The 10,833-nt window shown below is 39.3% G+C and overlaps 1 protein-coding gene across 3 annotated transcripts in view; it reads right to left on the bottom strand.

Moving 5' to 3' along the window:
• Positions 1 to 1,957: 1,957 nt before the first annotated feature.
• SEL1L3 (SEL1L family member 3) overlaps positions 1,958 to 10,833 on the bottom strand; it is a 57,893-nt gene continuing 49,017 nt past the window's right edge. For all 3 annotated transcript variants that reach the window (XM_042468423.1, XM_042468422.1, XM_042468421.1), the window contains 6 exons: positions 9,940 to 10,024; positions 9,602 to 9,711; positions 8,621 to 8,748; positions 6,412 to 6,514; positions 6,257 to 6,329; positions 1,958 to 3,871 (listed from right to left, as the gene is read on the bottom strand). In XM_042468423.1, coding sequence (XP_042324357.1) covers positions 3,705 to 3,871; positions 6,257 to 6,329; positions 6,412 to 6,514; positions 8,621 to 8,748; positions 9,602 to 9,711; positions 9,940 to 10,024 — 666 coding nt within the window. In that variant the 3' untranslated portion in view covers positions 1,958 to 3,704. The remainder of the gene's footprint in view (positions 3,872 to 6,256; positions 6,330 to 6,411; positions 6,515 to 8,620; positions 8,749 to 9,601; positions 9,712 to 9,939; positions 10,025 to 10,833) is intronic.

The raw sequence follows: 10,833 nt of genomic DNA, 5'->3' as shown, positions 1-10,833 counted from the left end.
ATTAAGGATCAGACTTGTGGTTAAATGATGGAACAAGATGTTAAAGGATTGCCTCTTTTATGTTTCCTCTATGTTGATGTGTAACACTTCCTGTTTACATGTGCATTTGGGTTTTAATTTGTTTTTTTATTAGTTTTTGTAAGAATGCTTTTATTGATAGTGTTTTTATAACTTTGAGATGCTTTGGTCAAAGACCATGAATAAATTACAATTACAGCTAGTGGTTGAAAAGCCTTGGCCATCAGACTCACCTAGAAGGATAAAACTGTTTTTGGAAGATGAAAGATTTCAAAATTGGTTACATGTCTTTGCGCTCTCTTAATGTAACAATGCTGCCAAGTCTTAGCAAACAAGAAATATAAGCATGATGGGACAGGTTTGTATGACAAAATATATTTCGCAAAGGTCTAAGGCAATTTGGATCTCAAAAGAAGCATCTCTTTTTGTCTTATTAATGGAACTTGAAGAAGCCAGCGGACCTCCAAAAACTTTCATGTATTTTGTGCTTTTTGGTTGGCCATTAAAAGTATCCACAAATCCAGTGTTTTGTGGATTTTGGATGTTATTGTACTTTGCCACTCAGCTAACATGGTTATTCCTGGATAGGTCTTTAGTCATGTATACTGTAACTGTGGGAGAGACATGCAGTTTTCCCTTGTGATGACAGTCTTAAAGCAAGAGACGGTCCTTCTTGGTAGTTCATACTATGCGATTTGCATAGCTGTGTCAAGTTTGGTCTGAATAATAACTTTATCAATACATGTGCAGGAGACATAGCTTGGGGCACTCTGTAAACCACCACTGGTTCAAATGTAAAGGCAAGCTATGGAATAGTTTCTAGGACCATCTGCCTTAGCTATATAAATGTTTTGGGTAAGACAGAGATGCTGCTTGCCTCTTGGGAGAAGGTAAGTAGAGACAGGTATGGTTATTGACTTGACAGCAAGATGTATCCCTGTGCTGTGTCTTGCCTCCAAGCAGACACACTGGAAAAGGACAGAAAATAAAGAGACATAATGTTTTTAAATTTTAATTATTACTGTTAAGTTTATTTATATACTGTTTTCCCCTAAGGAACTAAGAATGGCTTAAAAGATCAGAGACAACAGAGGAATGTTCTCCCTGCTAAATGGAAAGGCAGAATCTCACTGTTATTGCCAGTCTGTTTTTGGACATAACAGTAAAATTCCCTCCATCCTGCTCACCTTTCAAATCAGGAAATGAATGGAAACAATGGGAATTCCCTTCTTGCATCTCTGCCATATTTTACATGGAGAAAGCAAAAATGTGTGATGGGGTGTAAGGCAGATGAAGTCATTGTGGGGCATCAGGAGCTTGGGCAAAGCCCTGCTCTCTTACACACCATCTGTTGTTGCTGTTGTTATTTTCTTATATCTCACCTTTCTCCCAATACAGAGACTCAAGGTGGTGAACAAGTATAAAACAATACAATTTAAAAACAGTACATCAATATTAAAATATATAAATATAAACATTAAAAACAATTAAACAATTTGTACTAAGTTGGTTGTGAGAGTAGATGGTACTGTCCAGTTCCAGACATCCAATCCAGTTCCCTACCTCTGCACTGGATAATTACATGAATATTATCCCCCAAAATAGTCCCTCAATCCAGATATTCCTGGCCAATGAATCCTGCAGCTATCTGGCTTCTTGATTAGAGGTCTGTCTAAGCTTAGATTCCAGAATAAGGAATAAGAAACAGATGCTGCTTGTTAGATAGATAGATAGATAGATAGATAGATAGATAGATAGGCAGGAGGTGAACAGGTCTCCCCACCCTTTCCCCCCAGGAAATGTTGCAAATGCTGAGCTAGCTAATAATCAATATAAGAATACCAAGCTTTCCTATTCAGTGGGATGATTCACTCCAACAAAAATCCCCAGGAAGAAAGGCTGACAGATTATAGTAAAACAAAAACGCGAAGACCATACATTTATAGCAATAGAAAAATAATTTTATTAACAACTACTATACATAAAGGAGAACAAGGTGAGTTTATTTGACAACCCAATGAAGACTGGTAAGAATAATAGCCTTCTTGTATACTGGATGCAGAGGACTAAATGTTTTCCTGGTTGGGAGAACAGAGTGGCAGTATATTCTTATCAAAACAGAATTTAAATAATCCTAGAGCTGAGGTGGGAAAAGCAGGATCCTCTAGATGTTGTCCATTTGCAACTCCTAGTACCCTGAGACAGTGGCTAATAGGGCAGAATGTTGGGAGTTCCAGTCCAGCAACATCTGGAGGGGAACATATTGCCAAGATCTACTCTAAGGAATACTGAAAGTGCTGCTCATAAATTATCTTCATAATCATTACAATAATCCCATAAATTTGCACTTGACAGTAACAATAATCAACTCCATGTTCTGCCTTATAGGTGTGTTTTAATAACTGATTGTTGTAGGGTTGTGATAATCATCATCACTGTCCTTCATTTTATTTATTTAATATAATTTCTAAACTGTCTATCATAAATTAATTTCGTTATGTACAAAAGACATAAAAATCATATAACAGCATATACCAGTATGAAACTCCAGAAACAAAAACTAGTAAGATACACTACAAGAAAGGAGATCCTAACTAAACATAAGGAAGAATTTACAGATGGTAGAAGTTGTTTGACCAGGGACTAGCCTCCCTTGGGAAGTGGTTTTTAAACAGAGGTTGGATACCCACCTCTGGAGGTACTTCAGGGATGGGTTGGATTGCATGCCCCTTCCATTTCTATCATTTGACAAACAATTACAATTTCAGAAGATTTCTAGAACATGTAACAGATGTTGCCTCCCATAAATAAAGGTGCTGGGGTTGCAACAGCTTCCTTCTAGTTCACTACCAGACAATAGTGAACTGACCACAGTACAAAAAAAATCTCTCCAGTTGACTTTAGTGCCCTTAACAAGTCTATAAATGGGAAGGTGATGTCTCAGATAAACTCAGATAATTGTCTTCAATTTGCTGATGAGTGTGTGTGTCAAGCTGGTGTCTTAATAATGGCTGTCCTAAAGTCATCTGCTGAAACGTCTCAATCTTGATTTTTTTTTCTTTTTTAGGTGAACATAACCTTCCTTTTTAAGGCCTTTACATGTCCAGTGACCTAAATCAAATTATCCTTCCCACCTAGGGGAAACCTGCTGAATAATTTGTTGAACAGCATATCAACAATTATGTAAATCCAACTGAATCAACAGCCTATTCTAGTTGGGACTCACAAGTGGATTTTGGCCTCTGAAACTACAAGTCTGCCTCACAAAAGCTAAATTAAAGTGGGAGAATGCTTTGCCCAACTTGTCTTGATAAGTTATTTCCCCACAAACTGCATTACTCAGTGTTCTAACAATCCGAACAGATTTTCCCTTCTTAGTGATAAAACAAAACTGACTACGATCAGTTCACACAACTTCTAAAGACAAAAAATAAAATGCCTTGATTTTTGTATGTCACAACCCTACATCTATAGTCCCTTCCTCTTAGAATCAGTCCATTGTCCTTGCTAATCCAACTTTGAGTGAAGTTGTCAAAACTCCTCCAAGCTAAAGCAAGAAAGCAAGAGTTTGACCATGAGATTCTGCCTCTAGTGTGTATCCCAACAAAAAGGGGTTATCTTGCACTTGGTTGAAGAAAGGGAAACAGTTCAACTTTTGAAGGCAACAGCTACTGAGAAATTAGGTCTCAGCTGCTAGAAGGAGAATGTTGAGGATTTAAGCCAATGTCTTCTCCATTATTTGGAACAGGATGTTCTTCATGCTCTGCCACTCTGCTTCCCTGAGTGTTTTCATCTGGGGAAGAATATTCAGCTGCAGCCTGTCCAGGGACTGATGATACCTGGGGGTGAACACCTGATGAAAAGCACAATACAATACAGTCAATAAAAGAAAAGTACCAGTATTTATACAGTCACGTACAAAAGTGAACCTGGACTGTCGCTTTACAAATTATGACATTAACATCTGGCAGGTCTGGTCCAAGACATTTTGCTACACAGCTGAATTTTCCTTCAGTGCTGGCAATGGGACAGTGCCCCTCCTGCTGCACCTGGGGGTAGCAGGCTAGCTTATGGGACCCAGAGCAGAACTCATGGTGGTTATAATAATAATAATTTGTTTTATTTATATACCGCTATTCCAAAGATCATAGCGGTGAACAGCAAGTAAGCTAATTAGCAAGTAAGCTAATTTGTCCCCCACAGTCTGGGTACTCATTTTAGCGACCTCGGAAGGATGCAAGCCTGAGTCGAGCTTGGGCCCTTTTGCTGGTCTTGAACTCGCAACCTTGTGGTTTTGAGTGAATGGCTGCAGTACAGGCATTTAAGCACTGCGCCACCAGGGCTCCTTATAGTATAGTACTTTGCTGTTTTTCCCTACCCCTCATCTGCCACCTGAGTCATTTCACTCGGCCAAAGTAGATGACCCTGGCATCTGGGGCCCTTTTCCAAAAATCATTAATGTGCAGTGCTAACTTGCTCATGCACTGCTATTTGTAAGGATCTCTGTGTGCATTATCTGCTAATAAGGCTGCCTGTTTTAACACTAGTTATCACCTCTGCTGTGGGAAAGAACAGCCCCTGGATTCAGTCTCTTGTGCTTGAAAGTTCTTACATAGGTTGATGTCCTTTCCTCTGTATGACATTCAATGCAATTTACTGTAAGCCGCCCTGATCGTAGGAAGGGCGGGATATAAATAAAAATTTTATTATTATTTATTTAGTCAGCTGCATTAAGATGAACAGAGCTTCTGTCAAGGTTGATAACCCTAAAATTATGCTGTAAAGCTATCAATTATATGGCTATCCAGACAGTGTCAAAAGGAGAGAAACACAAGAGCTCTAAAGGAAATTATCTCTTCCTGCTTACCCATTATCTTGCCTTGTTAATATTCTACTAGGAAATCTTTTTATTTTTTAACCTAGTGGAATGCTATAGTTGGTTACTGCCTAGAAACAGGCTGAAACCAGTTGCTGAAGCTATTCAGATGCTTCATACGTAGGGAGAACATTCACCAGTTCTTATAATTTCTTTTTAATCCCAGTTGCAAGTGGGATTAACTACACATGCTGGCAAACCCTTCTGTTACCTCTGATGAAGGATCAAAATTGTTGAACAATGTAATTTCTCAATAGATAGCTATCTTGCATTTGTATCAGCAAAAGGAAAGAGAATCACAGCACCTTATGCCAAAAAGAAATAAAAGGTTAACGAAAGAAATGTTTGTGATATGGATACTCTTCATACTTTAGCTTTTGGGGCAAAGGGAGTGAAAGCCTCTTTCAAACTACTTGCAACTCTATAAAAAATGACCCTGACTTAGTCATTTTTAGAACAGATCACTGAGATCAACGGGACTTAAACTGGTTGTAATTAACTTAAAGTGCATTGATTTCAGTGGATCTCCTCCCAATCTGACTTAATGTTGATCAACCCCATTCCTTTTATTTAATCCGGGGGAGAGCTGATTAAAAGGCCTTACGACTGCCACCTTCAGGTATATGAAACATTGTCACATAGATGATTTAACATTTCCTCCCTCTGTTGCCCCAGAGAGTAAGATATGAGCTAATGGTTTCAAATTACTGAAAGGATTTTTTCAATTAAACATTAGAAGGAACTTGACAGTATAAGCACTTCAACAATACTGCCACATAAAATGGTGGAATCACCTATGTTAGAAGCTTTCAGACTATAGCCGGATGCAGCAACACTGAACATTTCCTGCATTAACAGGCAGCTGGATAAGATAAAATTACTTCCAATCCTATAATCCTGAGAAAAGAGTTAAGATACTACAGATAGATCCTCTGACTTACCTCTTTGGAACTGTGTATAAATAACCAGATAATTTTAAGAAAGATCACCGGCACTGAAAACTGGTAGTTTCTGGTTTGGGCATATGTGATGCATTTAAACCACTGCAGCTACACAAATACACAGAGGAACCTGTTTCAGTCCTTGAATCCTCAGCACACAGCAAACTATACATAAATCTCTCTCTCTTTCTCTTCCCTCTTCCTGGAGATGTGCAAAATCTTTTTTTCAGGATACTGTAAGTTTTGAGGGCAAAAATAGAACCTGATTTGGTACTTTTCATTTTAGAGAATAAATTGAGACAGAATGCAAGCATTAGTAATAAGAAATGGTGTGTGCTGAAATTTATCCTTATGCACTCTGGGATATATGTGTGTATATGTATTTCTATTTTTCATTTTTGTAATGATGTTAAATACTTACGAAACAGAACGTGAAAATACCACATAATGAATGCAACCAAAGTGAAGACAACCAAGGAGCCCAGGAAATAGATCTGCAATGAAATCAGGAAACTGTTATTAGTTAAAGTTAAATGTGTGGGGCATTTACTCAGAGGACAGTGGAGTCATACGCACCATGCTAGAATGCCAAATATCCTTCCAGAAAATCTTCAGGTGAAAATAAAGCAACGCTAGAGTGCATGGGCTGATTGATTCTTGGTTGCTGAGATTCCAGCACCTATGGAAAACAGTAGAAAGACTTTCACAAATAAGTATATATATTTCAACATTCTATCAGACTCCAAGGTGACCAAGAGCAGAAGTGTCTTAACTGGGGTTTTAGCAAGGGAGAAAATTTAGCCACCCACATGACTGCTGCCTCTCCTTTCACAGGGTGGATGGTGTTGGCATTGTGAGGCCATTGTGAGAAAGACCATGTGGACAGAGGACACATAAAGATACAGATATCCTACTGCCACAAGTTCTTCATATACACAAGCTCTTTTTTCATATCATACTGTCCATCATAAGATCTGGGCCTACCACCCTACAAAAACACCTTCAATTTATCAGTCACGCCATTGTGACACAACAGGGAGGGCAAAACGTGTTTCTATTTGAGGGGCCTCTAACATCCTGATTTTACAGCCTATATTTTTCTTCTGGCCAAAATGGGGGAGCTGTCTCTTCTGGAAGCCTCCTAAATATTTCAAAGGCAATTCACTTTGGAAACTGGCTGCTTATCCACACACACACACACACACACACACACACACACACCTTTAAAAAACAGGCCTGTTTTTAAAACCAGGATTACTTGTGGTCACTTCTGGTTTCATTTTATTTAGAGACATTTTGGACCCTCCCCCCATAGTGGATCTTTGAGCAGAAAACCTGGCCTAGTTTAATATACACACCAATATATCTAATATATACACCAAATACCCTTCACACAACACAAATATCATCTGATGATTCTGATTTAACTGGCATGGCAACATCATATGGAATCCTGGAATCTGTAGACTGGTGAGGCACTAGAACTCCCTGGCACCGAATTCCAAGCACTTCTCCCTGAACTGTAAATCCAGGCTCACAGCCTCCAGTATTTCACCGATGAAAGCTAGGACACATGTGGTCAAGCAACATCAGTGGGATCAAAATGGCAAAAGTTATTAATTAATAAAAGCTAGAAGGTACAAGCAGTTGGTTTTTGTTTGAGTCTACAGGGAAGGACAGGATTCCATGCTTTCCTCTCCTCTCCCCCTGCAGAGTTAATTGAATGCAAACTACTTTGGACTTTGGACTCAGTTTGCCGCAATGGAAATAAGCCAAGGGCAAAGGGAGAAAATGGGAGGAGAGAAAAACTGGGACATTTAAAAAGCAAGACAATATAAGATTAATTGGAACTGTAGCTGCATCACCACTACAGAAATAATTCAGTTTGACCCAATTTTAACTGGCATGGCTGAAAGCTACTGAATTCTGGGAACTGTAGGGTTTTTTGTTGCAGCTGAGCTCTCTGATAGAAAAGGCAAAAGGTCTCTCAAAAATACAATTCCCAGAATTTCACAGCACTGAGCCATGGCAGTTAAAGTGGTGTCAACCTGTATTATTTCAGCATTGCAGATGCAGCACCTGCCAAACCAGACCAGTTGGAAGATATGCAGAATACTGTAGGATGGAAACATGATAGTTAAAGCAGAATCACAGTGCTATAATTGTGAAAAGGCCCATAAAGTTTAATCTAACAGTTAGTTAATGCTACAATCCTAAGCATATTTAAGATGAAGTCCCACTGAGTTTATCGACACTTAACAACATATTAACTTAAATAACTTATTTTGAGCAAACACTCTACCTACTGGTTTCAGGTTATGTTCTTTTGAAAAATCGGATATCACCCTCTTGGGGGCTGTATTGAAGTTACAGAAATTGCATTTGGATGCTCTAATCCAAATGAATATGATCACATGCAGGAAGGTAGTCGGCCCATGCATGCTGGTTCCATTCCTGTATTCTTACGACTTCCACCATCCACAGGGTCAGGCATAAGGTTAGGTCCAGAAGAGCTACAATTCTGGAACATTTTCTAGGATCCAGTGTCCCAAACAGTTTTGGGTACTGTTTACTTCTCATTGCTTTATACAAACACACACATTATTTTAAAACTGTACATCACATTCAGTTTTGATAAGCAGGCAATGAACTCCCCCCCAAAAAAAATGTAGGATATGATTATTCAAATTTAAACTATTTACAGCAAATGTAAGTATTGTAAACACTTCAGTATCATTTTTTAAAATATAAAGGCACAGATGAACAAGAAAAATAACTGGCTCACCTTTCATAAAGCTCCTGATTAAGGTCTGTTTTACTGGTGTAGAGTGTCCTGTCAATTTCTAAAGTATCTAAAATGTCACTTGGGATGGAGTAACCTTCTTCAAGAAGGATGGCCAAATTATAGAATCCCTGTAATAAAAGAATTCCTGAATTAATATTAATAAATGTTTTAACAAAAATTATTAATTTTATGTCACCTAGAGGTGTAGACTAGGGTTATCGCCACACTGCAGAATTAATGCAGCTGATACCAGAGCTTAGTCCTATGGAATCCTGGTATTTGTCATTTGTTGTGGCATCAGAATTCTCTGATAGAGAAGGCTAAATATCTCACAAAACTATAAATCCCAGAATTCCATAGAAATAAGCCATGGCAGTTAAAGAAATGTCAAATTACATTAACTTTGCAGTGCAGATGCAGCCTAGCGGTGGAAATCATGTAGTTCCAAATGCTGCTGGACTGCAACTGCCATTAGCCTAGGCATTTTAGCCAATGGTGGAGGATGCTGGGAGTTGTAATCCAGCAACATCCAGGGGGCTGCTTCCTTCCTGCTTTAGGTTTACTTACATATTTATACAAAAATGCCTTTGCAACATTTCTATTGACTGGATATCTCACATAAAGAACTGAGGATGCACTACATAAGTGCTTGTTCCTGATGCCATATTTACTGCAATATCCCAAACTAATACACAGAGATTTAGCATTGTCAAGGCATTATGGATTTTATTGCTTTAAAGGAGAAAAACATCTTCCTGCTGAAATTTGCATACCTGGGTCAAATTGGTCTTTGGATGTATCTAATATTGTACTGTGACATACAACGACAAGCATGATTTGAAAATGCTTCAGCCCTGTTGACCCTTAAGGACATCAGTGTCTAAGCCGTCATATGGATCTAACAGGGGGCTAAGGGCCATTCTGCAGATCTCAAAATGTTCTCTGGCTTTATGCTGTTTACTCTATTTAGATATCACTTACCTGGGCATCTCCATGTAATGCAGCTTGGGAATACATCTGTATTGAGATACTCAAATTTCTGGTTTGGTTCTGATATCCATAGTAGTAGAAGTCTCCCACTTTCAAATAAGCTATGGAAAGAAACAAAGACTAATGATTAAAGATTATGAATACTCAATTCCTTTCATACTCAACTGAGGTTAAGAAACCAAATCCAGCAAGAATCAACTACCAATCCAAATTGCTTATCACTTTCCATCAAGTGTTAACTTATTCAAAAACAATAGCTGGAAGGGGGTCATTTTACATTACCAAAGACCAAGCATGCAGACTTACTTTTAACCCATGTGCATACATACCAAAGGTGGGAGCATTGCTTTGAAAAACTGAGAAGTTGTAGTATCTCCAGACACAATCAGAAGCCAAGTATCTTTTTGCCAAATGCTGGGGAAGGTGAGAAAAAGAATGCCTTAGTGTGCTTTATAGCATGAAATATTTAATGATTTAAAATGATCAAAGGATTCACTTACACCAACCTGATCTGACCTCTGAAGTCATCAGAAGTGCCCCTGCTCACTTGCTCACTACCATGGGTGATCAGGATAGTGGGTATAAGGGAAAAGGTCTGTTTCATGGTGGCCCCATGCCAATGGAATGAGCTGCCACTGCAGGTTCTTCAGGTCCCGCTTTGCAGAGTTCCAGGAAAACACTGATAATCTGCAAACACTGTTTGCATTGGTCTTTTATTACTTATAATTCTGAGTTTGGATTTTATATGTCATTTATAGGGCATGTTAGGGATATCCTTTCCCTGCGATTATTGCTGCATTGTGGAGGGTGGAGAAGGCTATGGAAGGGAAGAGTGGTTCGACCAGGGAGGTAGAGGGTGAGCATTTCGGTACGAGCGGGGCTCCTATTGAAGTAGTGTGGGGCAAGGGGAGGTATGGCGGTAGGAGACTGGACTCGCGTTACAGGGGACGGCGAGATCGATGCATTATATCTATCTCACCTTCCTGTCCTCCTCCTAACCAACAGGACCTGAGGGTCACTCCAACCATGCCACAAACCCTGTCTCTGCTCCTGTGCAACGCCAGGTCTATTAATAACAAGTCCCACATCATCCACGATTTGCTAGTTGATAGCAACTGTGACCTGGCTTGCATTACTGAAACCTGGCTTGGGCCTGAGGGGGATGCTGTGTGGGCGCAGGCCCTCCCTGCCGGGTTCTCAGTGAAGGACCAGTCCAGGTTAGG

The sequence above is a fragment of the Sceloporus undulatus genome, chromosome 5 (assembly GCF_019175285.1).
Source record: "Sceloporus undulatus isolate JIND9_A2432 ecotype Alabama chromosome 5, SceUnd_v1.1, whole genome shotgun sequence".
Classification (NCBI taxonomy): Eukaryota; Metazoa; Chordata; class Lepidosauria; order Squamata; family Phrynosomatidae; genus Sceloporus; species Sceloporus undulatus.
Note: the sequence above shows the minus strand (reverse complement) of the source record. Positions and strands in the feature narration are given on the sequence as shown.